The following is a 13,313-nucleotide window of genomic DNA, read 5'->3' on the forward strand; positions in this document are numbered from 1 at the left end:
CCCACTCTTTTCCTGGAATATGTTTATTGTTTTAGTTTCTCAATCTCGCATGTGTCCCTTGGATTCTAATGTTTATTTCGTAAGTTACGAGGAAGTTATATTAATTCAAATTTATTTTGACTCATGTCTGCCCTCATCTTATCCTGTGCCTGTCTGCTGCAGAAAACAAAAACTAATGTTTATGGCATGTGTGTCTATGACAACAATGAACTTGAAACTTCCTGGGTCTCCATCTGCCCAGCTCATTCCCTTTTTCTACTCCAGTACGTTCGATCTCGCCTTTCTGGCGAAGAATCTCCGATCCGATTACGCGAACCCCGTTTCTCTCTCTCCAGAGGCTGCCTAACCCGCTGAATGTTTCCAGCAGTTTTCCCAGACTCGGTTCCTGCTTCCCACCCCTCGCTCCTAATCCCTGACCCCACTTCCTTTCCCAGACTTTCTCTGGCACGCTCACCGGGTCTTCAATTCCCTAACCTCCCTACATTCCTATCCCTGCTTCCCATTTCCCATTCCCAGAGTTTGGAGATCAAATCCCTGCAAACTACACTTCCCAGCGGCGGGGAAGGCAAGCAGGAACCGTCCCTGAATCCCCGGCACCGCAGGGGAGGAAGGCTTCCACTCCACCGCCACTGGGTTCCGGGACAGCCCGCCCTGATCGGGGAAGAGGTGGGTCAGATGCTCCCGGGAAGGTCTGGAGCCCGGAGCCGGAGGAGAGGCGCTGCGGGGAGGGGGTGGCTGACGGGACCGGCGTACGGAGTTTGGAGACACTCCCTGGGGAGGCCAGGAATGTGCTGGCGCTGAAGGAGCGAGCGGATTGCAGCGGAGCTCCGTGACAGGGGGGCCCAAGAGGCGGCGGGCACACCGGGACCGGCATCGGGACTAGCGGGGCGGCAGCAAGAGCGCAGCGACGAGACATCCCGCTAGCCGCAGGCGGTGTCCTGCATTCGACATGGCAGAACCGCTATTCCGCAAAACTTTCGCCAAACTTCGAGCCCGAAGAAGGAAAAGTCTGAAGGGAGCACGGAGTGAAGGTACAGGGAGGGAGGGAGGGAGGGAGGGAGGGAGGGAGGGAAGGAGGGATTGGAGGGAGAGGGGAGGGGGGAAGGTAGAAGAGTGAGGAGGGGAGGGGAGGGGAGGGGAGGTGGAGGGGGTGAGAATTGGGAGTAGTAGAAAAGAGCGGAGGGAGAAGAGAGAGGAGAGGAAGGGTGGGAGAGAAGGAAGAGGAGAGAAGGGATTGAGCGAAAGGAGGATGGGAGGGAAGACGAGAGTGCGGTGAAGGGAGAGAGAAGGTAGAGAAGGGAAGGAGAGAGTAACGAATGGGGTATGGAAATGAGGAAGGAGAGGGTAGGGGGAAGATGGAGAGAGGGGAAGGAGAAAGAAGGAGCAGGGGAAGGAGAGAAGGGAGAAAAGAAAGAGGGAGGGACAAATCGGGAAGGAGAAGAGAGGAGGGAGTGGTGTTTGGGGGAAGAGGGAAGAGAGGAGGGTGTGGGTGAGGAAAGAAAGTAGAGAGGGGAAAGTAGAGCAGAGAATATAGGATGGAAATAAAGAGGGAGGGGGAAAGGGAATAGGAGAGGGAGGGGAATGAGAGGAAAGGTGGTTGGGGCAGAGGGTGTGGGGGGAGTGGGGGTAGGACAAGGTGTATAGGGGCAGGTGGGAGTGGAATGAAGAGGTTTTGGGTTCGATGAAGAGGAGTCGAGCAAGAGAATGGTAGGGGAAGTTAGGTGAGGGGTGAGGCAAGATGGAATGGTGGGACAAGGGGTAGAGGAGAGAGGAGAAAGGGATGAGAGTAACCAAAGAGAAGAGCCGGGGAGAAAGTGGGAGAGATCAGGATGGGGAGCAAATTGGAGGAGTGGGATGGGTGAGGGAGGAGGTGATGAGGAGGATAGGGGTGAGGAGGCAGGGAGGGGAGGATGAAGAATGTGCGAGGAGCAGTGCGAGGAAGGGTGGTTCGGTGGGGAAATGGATGGAAAGCAGAGGGGATCAAGATCAGATGGGGTAGAGGGTGTGGAGAAAGTGATAAAGGAGGGGGTGGGGAGACAGGCGAGAAGGGAGGAAGGTAGGGTTGTAGGAGGAGACAGGGAAGGAGGGTGGGGGTGTTTGAGAGAGGAGGAGAGGAGCTGGTAAGAAGGGTGGAACAGGTGGGGTTGAGGAGAATGACAGGAGGATGTGACAGCGGAGGTGTAGGAGCGCATCATAGGAGAAGGAACTGGAGGGCGGAAGAGGAGTGAGAGAGGGAAAGGGAGTGGTAGAGAGGAAGTCAGGTTGGTGGGGCAGAAGAGGGCAGGAGGAGGAGGAGGTAGGGGGGACCTGGAGTGTTAATGGGGAGAGGAAATGAGGGAGAGTGGAAGAAAAAAGGGTGAGAGAAGGAGAGGTGGATAGGAGGGACGGAGAGATGGATGGGGGGAAGGAGAGGTGGGTAGGATAGGAGGGAAGGAGAGGTGGATGGGGGGAAGGAGAAGTGGATAGGAGGGAGAGGGAGAGGGCAAGGGCCACCCCAGCTTGAGGAAAGAGGGCTAGATTTGGGCAAGAAGGAAGGGGATGGAGGGGTGAGGAGGAACAGAATGGTAGATCAGGGGAGAATGGGGTAAAGGGTGGAGGTGAGACAATGGATGGGAGAGTGTAGGAAGTTTGTAGGGCAGAAACGGGAGACGGGTGTCCAGGAGAATGGGCAAAGGATACTGGGACAGGTGGGGGAGGGCAGGATGGAAGGGGGGAGGGAGAGGGGTGAATTGGGGAGGGGTTAAGTATCTGGACTATGGGAAGGGAGGGCAGAGTGTGGTTGGAAGGAGATGAGTGAGGCTAAAGCAAAGTGGGGAGAAGCCGTGGAGAATGGCGGAGTGCACAGGTGGGAGGGAGCGAGGGAGCGGATGGGCATAGAAGGGAGCAGATTGGAGTGGAGCGGCAGATAACGGGGAAACCGGTGAGGGTCACGAAAAGACATCAGTGGGAATGGGAGAGGATGGGTGTGGGCAAGGGTCTGAGAGTCAGCAAGGGGAAGGAGATGAGTGGGTTGGCAAGAGAGGTGGGATGAGAGAGGGATTTTGGGGAGTGGAGTTGGGTCTGTGTGGAATTCGTGGTCTTAAGTGCCGGGCCAGTGATACTTAGGAGTGCGTGGAGATGTGAACTGAGTTGCAGTGGAGAAGTGTTCAGTCCTGGAGGGTTTTGGACTAAGTGGTTCATCACAGCTGCAGCAGAAGCCACAAGAAAGCAAGTGGTACAACACAGCTGAGATCAGGGACAGTCTGTATTGGGGATATTGAACAAGCAGAGTGGCATTAAGCTGGGCCCATCCAGGTGGGTGCAGCTCGTTCTGTCACAGACTACAGCTGCAATGGACCACCTCGTCCAAAACCTTACGGGACTGAACACCTCTCCACTTCAACTCGGCTGATAGGTTGTGGAGAACAGACTGGAAGTAAACCCCCTTCCTCAGTGTTGAGGTGGGCAGTCAGTTCAGCTGGGCCAGTGGCGAGGCCTGACACTGAAGGACAGATGAGCAGCAGCTGGGCATACTGCTTTTCCAATCAGACCCTTGGCATCATTTGCCTCAAAAACTGAAGACTGAAGAAGTGTGATGCCATTTAAAGTATGGAGGGAGAGTGGGTGGGTGATTTTTTTTGGAGCAGCTTTGGGACTTCAGCATCCACTTTCTTCTCCGCACAGCGTGGGGCTGAGATAGCTAATTTACATCTCCAGTGATGCGCTTTTGCATAGTGGCAAGTCCTTGGTGCTGGCAAGGGCAGTGACCCAGTCCTCTCCTCTTCTCTGGTCCAAAAGTTAAGACCGTGCTGAGCACTTGTGCCATTTAGAGAAGCCAAGCACCCTGTGTCTACTGTGGAACGGCGGTGCTACAACAGCGAGAGGCTAATGAGGGGGGGAACTAACCAAGCATTCAGGTGGTCAACATATGTGAGCAGGGACAAGAGGACGAAGGCACCTTTGAGTTGTGGGATGATGTTGAGTGACAGCTGGTGTCAACCCTAGAAGCCTGGAATTCTGCAATCATCACAAATACATCATAGTGTAAGGAGGAGCCATCTGGGAGCATTCAGGCTGACAACAACCCTCCTTATGGTCTAAAGCCACTTGTAGACTAAACTTGAGCTTCATATCCCAGGGGTTTGTGACTTAAAAACATTCCCCTGCCTCCACACCACCATCCAAAAGAACCGGACACATTACATGACAGCAAGAGCATTTAAGGGTGTTCAGTGAGAAGGTGGGGGGGGGGGAACTGGATGGGACAGATTTTGAAAGGAGTGTCGACGAGTGAGAAGGTTTCCAAAATAGCATATTTCCTTATTTCTCTCAGGCTGGGGGAAGGGAGGAGGCGGATAAATCCCATCAGAATGAAACTTTTTAAAAAGGTACTGGGGAATAACTTGCTGCTGCTCCAGTGGAAACAGTGTTTACATACTTAAAGTGGCGACTGTTGATAATTCATTTTGATGAAATGAAGCAAGTCAGTGAGTGTGGGGAGCTCAGGAATGCGTTCCAGATCCCGTCTGCAACACCGCACCGTTGACAGTAAAATAAGTAAAAGGATAAAGCAGGGATGATTGGTGTGTCATCTGATTTTACTTAAGCAGAAATAGTATTTGATTCGCCGTCAAACTGGTGGATTTTTTGGCGTAATAACGTCCCCTTGAAGGCCTCATCCTGTTTGCCACCTCAGATATTCAAGAATAGTTTTGAGTCTGCAGCGACTGGTGTCACTGTGTGCAGCACCACAGAATTAATTCAGACCGTCCTTAAATTGTCAAACATACAGGAATTAAAGATTCCTGCAGCGAGTGGCATACTGGAAAAAATATCAGAAGGATTTTAGAATGCAGAACAGTACAGCACCGGACAGGCCAGTTAGCCCACGATGTAGTGCCCATCTTGACGCCAATTTATACCCCTCTTACATTCCACCCATATCCCTCCATTCCTTTCATACGTGTTCATCCAAAAGCCTCTTAAACATCATCATACTGCCTTCTGCTCCTATTCCTGATCACCCATTCCAGACCCTTACCACTTTCTGCAAAATAGAAACTTGTCTTTCACATAATTTTGAACTCCCCCCAACCTTAAAAGCATGTCTCCTGATGTTTGACATTTCTGCCCTGAGGTAAAGATCTCTCTACCTTATCTATACCTCTCATAATTTTAAAAATGTGTATCAGGTCTCCCTTCAGCCTCTGACCCTCTAGAGAAAATAACTCAAGTTCGTCCAACCTTATAGCACATACTCTCTATTCAAGGCAGCCACCTGGTAAACATCTCCATAGTCTCCAATCCTTCCTATAAAGGGGTTACTAGAACTGAACATGAAATATTTTCTTTATTACCTTTTATTTATGGGCTCCAACGCCAACTGATCGTCTGTTAAATGAAGCTTGTTGACTTGCTGGGCAGTAGTGGGAAGTGAGATTGGGCCTGGGCGTACAATGGGGGAACCAGGGAAAGGAGAGCACGCTAGGAACGCCCCAGTCTGAACTAACATACCAGGACCATCATGGTCTGTACAAGTTCTGTGTTGGTGTCCACACACAAAAGTGGATATCAGCCGACAGGCTTATGTTAGCTGTCACAAAGACTGCAGGGAAGGGCAAGGCATTTTTCAAACATGGACTCTATCTGGAAAGAACATGTTGAGTTGTGTAATATTCATGTTATTTGCGATCGGAGATGATTTACAAATATGTAGTGAATCAATCTGGGCTGCCAATGCCCGAAGTCTCAGTTTACCAGTTGGCATGTACAGTGTCGATAAAAAGTATTCACTCCCCCCTTGGAAGTTTTCATGTTTTATTGTTTTACAACATTGATTTAATTTGACATTTTTTTGACACTGATCAACTGAAAAAGGCTCTTTTGTGTCGAAGTGAAAACAGATCTCTACAAAGTGATCTAAATTAATTACAAATATATAAGACTCAAAATAATTGATTGCATAAGTATTCACCCACTTCAAGTCTGTGTTTAGTAGATGCACCTTTTGCAGTAAATACAGCCTTGAACCTGTGCAGATAGGTCTCTATCAGCTTTGCACAACTGGACACTGCATTTTTCCCTATTATTCTTTACAAAACTGCTCAAGCTCTGTCAGGTTGCACGGGGATCATGAGTAAACAGACCTTTTCAGTCCAGCCACAAATTCACAGTAGGATTGAGGTCTGGAATCTGGCTTGGCCACTTTAGGACATTAACTTTGTTCTTTTTAAGCCATTCCTGTGTATGCTTGGGGTCATTGTCTTGCTGGAAAACAAATCTCCCAAGTCGCAGTTCTCGTGCAGACTGCATCAGATTTTCCTCCAGGGTTTCCCTATATTCTGCTGCATTCATTTTACCCTCTACCTTCACAAGCGTTCCAGGGCCTGCTGCAGTGAAGCATCCCCACAGCATGATGCAGCCACCACCATGCTTCACGATGGGGATATTGTGTTTTTGATGATGTGTGGTGTTTGGCTTACACCGAACATCGCATTTAGCCTGATGGCCAAAAAACTCATTTTTGGTTTCATCAGACCATAGATCCTTCTTCCAACTGACTTCAGAGTCTCCCACGTGCCTTCTGGCAAACTCTAGCTGAGAATTCATGTGAGTTTTTTTCAACAGTTTCTTTCTCTTTGCCACTCTCCCATTAAGCTGCATGGGTGAAGCACCTGGACAACAGTTGTTGAATGTGCAGCCTCTCCCATCTCAGCCACTGAAGCTTGTAACTCCTCCAGAGCTGTCATAGGTCTCTTTGTGACCTTACTCACTGGTCCCCTTCTTGCGTGGTCACTCAGTTTTTGAGGACGTTGCTCCAGGCAGATTTGCAGCTGTGCCATATTCTTTCCATTTCGTGGTTGACTTAACTGTACTCCAAAGGATATTCAGTAACTTGGAAATTTTCTTGTATTCATCTCCCGGCTTTTCAATAACCTTCTTGCAGAGATGCTTGGAATGTTCTTTTGTCTTCATGGTGTAGTTTTTGCCAGAATACTAACTCACCAGCAGTTGGAGCTTCCAGATGCAGGTATATTTTAACTACAATCAGTTGAAACACCTTGACTGTACATGGTGATCTCCATTTAATTAACTATGTGACATCTAAAACCAGTGATGATTTGGTGTGTCATATGAAAGGGGGCAAATACTTATGCAATCAATTATCTTGTGTTTTATATTTCTAATTAATTTAGATCACTTTGTAGAGATCTGTTTTCACTTTGACATTAAAGAGTCTTTTACTGTTGATCAGTGTCAAAAAGAGCCAAAATCCATTGTGATTCAATTTAGTAAAACAATAAAACATGAAAACTTCCAAGGGGCGAAGGGAGGTTAAATACTTTTTGTAGGCACCGTATTTGTATGCTGTCTACTAAGCCGTATTTTTTAGTTTTCATCCTTACACTTTCCAACCCTATGACTCGAAACCGATCTGCCTGGACGGCTCCCTCCTGATTATGAGATGTTCTGTCAACTCTACTCCTTCGGCTGAGGCCACCTATATCTTGGTGCTCCTGTGTTATTACATGCTACACCTGAGTGTGTTTCTGGTGTGCAGTGTTCTCTTTTGTAGCTTGTTGGTCCAGAGGTACTAACAACACTGAGGCTGATTAACATGTGTCCACAATGGGTACAGCTGGTTATGCGTGAGGGGGGGGGGTTGAAGCCCCATTCATTGGTGGCACTGCCTTTGTGACCTGTTCCCTGGGGTCCATTGTGGGGAAATTACTTTAGTCAGAGATTGGTATATCCTTGGAATTTGTTGCCACAAGGGGCTGTGGAGGCCAAGTCATTGGGTGTACTTAAGGAAGAGAGAGATAGGTTCTTGGTTAGTCATAGTCATACTTTATTGATCCCGGGGGAAATTGGTTTTCGTTACAGTTGCACCATAAATAATTAAATAGTAATAAAACCATAAATAGTTAAATAGTAATATTTAAATTATGCCAGGAAATAAGTCCAGGACCAGCCTATTGGCTCAGGGTGTCTGACCGTCCAAGGGAGGAGTTGTAAAGTTTGATGGCCACAGGCAGGAATGACTTCCTATGATGCTCAGTGTTGCACCTCGGTGGAATGAGTCTCTGGCTGAATGTACTCCTGTGCCCAACCAGTACATTATGTAGTGGATGGGAGACATTGTCCAAGATGGCATGCAACTTGGACAGCATCCTCTTTTCAGACACCACCATCAGAGAGTCCAGTTCCATCCCCACAACATCGCTGGCCTTACGAATGAGTTTGTTGATTCTGTTGGTGTCTGCTACCCTCAGCCTGCTGCCCCAGCACACAACAGCAAACATGATCGCACTGGCCACCACAGACTCATAGAACGTCCTCAGCATCAGTTAGCCAGGGCATCAAAGGGTATGGGGAGAAGGCTGGGAGGTGGGGATGACTGGAAGAATTGGATCATCCCGCGATTGAATGGTGGAGCAGACTCGATGGGCCAAATGGCCTACTTCTGCTCCTATATCTCATGGTCTTAAGTTATTGTGTACGTGGAAGCAGTAGACCAGTAACACTCAGCTTTTGACCCTGTAATGAGGTGTGATGGTCTCACCCAGCGCCAACCGTTTACAGCGTGCACCATCTCATACTCAGGCTCTATGTATGTTTGCGATCGTGGGGCTTAGTGTGCAGTTGTACAGGGAGATAACATGAGCCTACCCCAGTGTGCGGGGCTATGATATGGGTACTGTGGCAGGTACAGAGAATGATTTGGTTATATTGATTACATTAGAGCTGCAATGCAAGAACTGACAACTAAACCAAACTGCGAGTGCTGACATCGTCCAGCCAGCTAACACCACCACCACATCCTTCTCTAGCTTTCAGATACAGATAAGAGGAGGAGTCCCACATTCTCATCCCTTTCCCAAGGTCCCTATTAGATGCCAATGAGTATAAGTGCTAGCTCGACACTCCTTCACCTCATGGTTAATTATTTATGGTTCAACTGTAACGAAAACCAATTTCCCTCGGGATCAATAAAGTATGACTATGAATATGGCATGGCATGGTAGCGTAGTGGTTAGCACAACACTTTACAGTACCAGTGACCTGGGTTACAGTACCAGTGACCGGGTTACAGTACCAGTGACTGGGTTACAGTACCAGTGACTGGGTTACAGGACCAGTGACCCAGGTTACAGTGCCAGTGACTGGATTACAGTACCAGTGACCCGGGTTACAGTACCAGTGACTGGGTTACAGTACCAGTGACCCGGGTTACAGTGCCAGTGACTTGGGTTACAGTACCAGTGACTGGGTTACAGTACCAGTGACCCGGGTTACAGTACCAGTGACCTGGATTACAGTACCAGTGACCGGGTTACAGTACCAGTGACCCGGGTTACAGTGCCAGTGACTCGGGTTACAGTACCAGTGACTCGGGTTACAGTACCAGTGACCTGGATTACAGTACCAGTGACTGGGTTACAGTACCAGTGACCCGGGTTACAGTGCCAGTGACTCGGGTTACAGTACCAGTGACCTGGGTTACAGTACCCGTGACCCGGGTTACAGTACCAGTGACTTGGGTTACAGTACCAGTGACTGGGTTACAGTACCAGTGACCCGGGTTACAGTACCAGTGACCTGGATTACAGTACCAGTGACCGGGTTACAGTACCAGTGACCCGGGTTACAGTACCAGTGACCCGGGTTACAGTGCCAGTGACTCGGGTTACAGTACCAGTGACCTGGGTTACAGTACCCGTGACCCGGGTTACAGTGCCAGTGACTTGGGTTACAGTACCAGTGACTGGGTTACAGTACCAGTGACCCGGGTTACAGTACCAGTGACCTGGATTACAGTACCAGTGACCGGGTTACAGTACCAGTGACCCGGGTTACAGTGCCAGTGACTCGGGTTACAGTACCAGTGACTCGGGTTACAGTACCAGTGACCTGGATTACAGTACCAGTGACTGGGTTACAGTACCAGTGACCCGGGTTACAGTGCCAGTGACTCGGGTTACAGTACCAGTGACCTGGGTTACAGTACCCGTGACCCGGGTTACAGTACCAGTGACTTGGGTTACAGTACCAGTGACTGGGTTACAGTACCAGTGACCCGGGTTACAGTACCAGTGACCCGGATTACAGTACCAGTGACCGGGTTACAGTACCAGTGACCCGGGTTACAGTACCAGTGACCCGGGTTACAGTGCCAGTGACCCGGGTTACAGTACCCGTGACCCGGGTTACAGTACCCGTGACCCGGGTTACAGTGCCAGTGACTTGGGTTACAGTACCAGTGACTGGGTTACAGTACCAGTGACCCGGGTTACAGTACCAGTGACCCGGGTTACAGTACCAGTGACTGGGTTACAGTACCAGTGACCCGGGTTACAGTGCCAGTGACCCGGGTTACAGTGCCAGTGACCCGGGTTACAGTACCAGTGACCGGGTTACAGTACCAGTGACCCGGGTTACAGTGCCAGTGACCCGGGTTACAGTGCCAGTGACTCGGGTTACAGTACCAGTGACCCGGGTTACAGTGCCAGTGACCCGGGTTACAGTGCCAGTGACCCGGGTTACAGTGCCAGTGACTCGGGTTACAGTACCAGTGACCCGGGTTACAGTGCCAGTGACCCGGGTTACAGTGCCAGTGACCCGGGTTACAGTGCCAGTGACTCGGGTTACAGTGCCAGTGACCCGGGTTACAGTGCCAGTGACCCGGGTTACAGTACCAGTGACCCGGGTTACAGTACCAGTGACTGGGTTACAGTACCAGTGACCCGGGTTACAGTACCAGTGACTGGGTTACAGTACCCGTGACCCGGGTTACAGTACCAGTGACCCGGGTTACAGTGCCAGTGACCGGGTTACAGTACCAGTGACTGGGTTACAGTACCAGTGACCCGGGTTACAGTGCCAGTGACTCGGGTTACAGTACCAGTGACCTGGGTTACAGTACCAGTGACCGGGTTACAGTACCAGTGACCCGGGTTACAGTACCAGTGACCCGGGTTACAGTGCCAGTGACTGGGTTACAGTACCAGTGACTGGGTTACAGTACCAGTGACCCGGGTTACAGTACCAGTGACTGGGTTACAGTACCAGTGACCCGGGTTACAGTGCCAGTGACTCGGGTTACAGTACCAGTGACTGGGTTACAGTACCAGTGACCTGGGTTACAGTGCCAGTGACTGGGTTACAGTACCAGTGACCGGGTTACAGTACCAGTGACCTGGGTTACAGTACCCGTGACCCGGGTTACAGTGCCAGTGACCCGGGTTACAGTACCAGTGACTCGGGTTACAGTACCAGTGACCTGGATTACAGTACCAGTGACTGGGTTACAGTACCAGTGACCGGGTTACAGTACCAGTGACTGGGTTACAGTACCCGTGACCCGGGTTACAGTACCAGTGACTGGGTTACAGTACCAGTGACTGGGTTACAGTACCAGTGACTCGGGTTACAGTACCAGTGACTGGGTTACAGTACCCGTGACCCGGGTTACAGTACCAGTGACCTGGGTTACAGTACCAGTGACTGGGTTACAGTACCAGTGACCGGGTTACAGTACCAGTGACTGGGTTACAGTACCCGTGACCCGGGTTACAGTACCAGTGACCTGGGTTACAGTACCAGTGACCGGGTTACAGTACCAGTGACCTGGGTTACAGTACCAGTGACCGGGTTACAGTACCAGTGACCTGGGTTACAGTACCAGTGACCCGGGTTACAGTGCCAGTGACCCGGGTTACAGTACCAGTGACCGGGTTACAGTACCAGTGACCTGGGTTACAGTACCAGTGACTGGGTTACAGTACCCGTGACCCGGGTTACAGTACCAGTGACCTGGATTACAGTACCAGTGACCGGGTTACAGTACCAGTGACCCGGGTTACAGTGCCAGTGACCCGGGTTACAGTGCCAGTGACTCGGGTTACAGTGCCAGTGACTCGGGTTACAGTACCAGTGACCGGGTTACAGTACCAGTGACTGGGTTACAGTGCCAGTGACTCGGGTTACAGTGCCAGTGACTGGGTTACAGTACCAGTGACTCGGATTACAGTACCAGTGACCCGGGTTACAGTACCCGTGACCCGGGTTACAGTGCCAGTGACTCGGGTTACAGTACCAGTGACTGGGTTACAGTACCAGTGACTCGGATTACAGTACCAGTGACTCGGGTTACAGTACCCTTGACCCGGGTTACAGTACCAGTGACCCGGGTTACAGTACCAGTGACCCGGGTTACAGTACCAGTGACCCGGATTACAGTACCAGTGACTGGATTACAGTACCAGTGACCTGGGTTACAGTACCCGTGACCCGGGTTACAGTGCCAGTGACTCGGGTTACAGTACCAGTGACCCGGGTTACAGTACCAGTCCTGCTGCTGCCTATAAGGAGTTTGTATGTTCTTCCCATGACAACATCCAGAGATGTAAATAAATAATAAAACAAAACATTTCTGCTATGTCAATCGCTGCCCTCTGCCACTTCCATAATTACTGCAGAGAATGTGACTGGTAGCCAACCAAACATTTTCACTGCTCTATCTCTTCACCACTTACTCAGCCATCCTCTTCCTGGAAAAAAGAGCCAATCCCGATTTAGATTCGTAGACACGTATGGCTCAGTAACAGGCTCCTCAGGCCAACTTGTCGATGCTGATTGTGTTACCCATCTGCCTGCGTTTGGTGAAAGCTCTCCTATCCATGTACTTCTCTCAATGGCTTTTAAATGTTGCTGATGTGTCTGCCTCTGCCACTATTTCTGACCCCTCATCCCACCACCCTTTGCATGAAGAAACTGCTCCTGACGTCCCTTTTAGATCTCTTCCCTCTGATCTTAATCCATACCCTCTTGTTTAATTTAGCCTCATGCTGTAAAAAAAGACCACATGCCTTCATCTGTCTGTGCCCCTCATGATCTTGTATACCTCCATGGTCGTCCCTGAGGCTGTTAGACTGCAGGGAATGAAGTCCCAATGTCCACAATCTCTCTTTGTAACTCAGGCCCCTAAGTCCAGGCAACGTCCTGCCAAATCTTCTCTGCAATTCAGTAACACCTTTCCTACAATAGGGTGGCCAAAACCTGTGCACAATGCTCCAAGTGCAGCCTCACTATCTTTTATGGCTGCAACATAACTTCCAAATTCCCAGACTCAGTGCCCTAACAGATGAGAACGAGCCTGGAAGCACCTCTTCACCTCCCTATCTACCTGTGACACCACTTTCAGTGAAGTATGCACGTGCACTGCTAGGTCGCTCTGTTCTACCGTTCTCTGTACTAGTCCGACCCTGGTTTGATCTCCCAGAATACGACGTGTCACGTTGATCTGGATTGAGAGCCATTTCCCAACCTCAGCC

The 13,313-nt window shown here is 50.2% G+C and overlaps 1 protein-coding gene across 1 annotated transcript in view; it reads left to right on the forward strand.

Moving 5' to 3' along the window:
- Positions 1-254: 254 nt before the first annotated feature.
- LOC140191068 (rho GTPase-activating protein SYDE2-like) overlaps positions 255-13,313 on the forward strand; it is a 79,188-nt gene continuing 66,129 nt past the window's right edge. The window contains exon 1 of the mRNA XM_072248144.1: positions 255-1,031. Within this exon, the coding sequence (XP_072104245.1) occupies positions 950-1,031 (82 nt within the window). The 5' untranslated portion in view covers positions 255-949. The remainder of the gene's footprint in view (positions 1,032-13,313) is intronic.

This window comes from Mobula birostris, chromosome 32 (assembly GCF_030028105.1).
Source record: "Mobula birostris isolate sMobBir1 chromosome 32, sMobBir1.hap1, whole genome shotgun sequence".
Taxonomy (NCBI): domain Eukaryota; kingdom Metazoa; phylum Chordata; class Chondrichthyes; order Myliobatiformes; family Myliobatidae; genus Mobula; species Mobula birostris.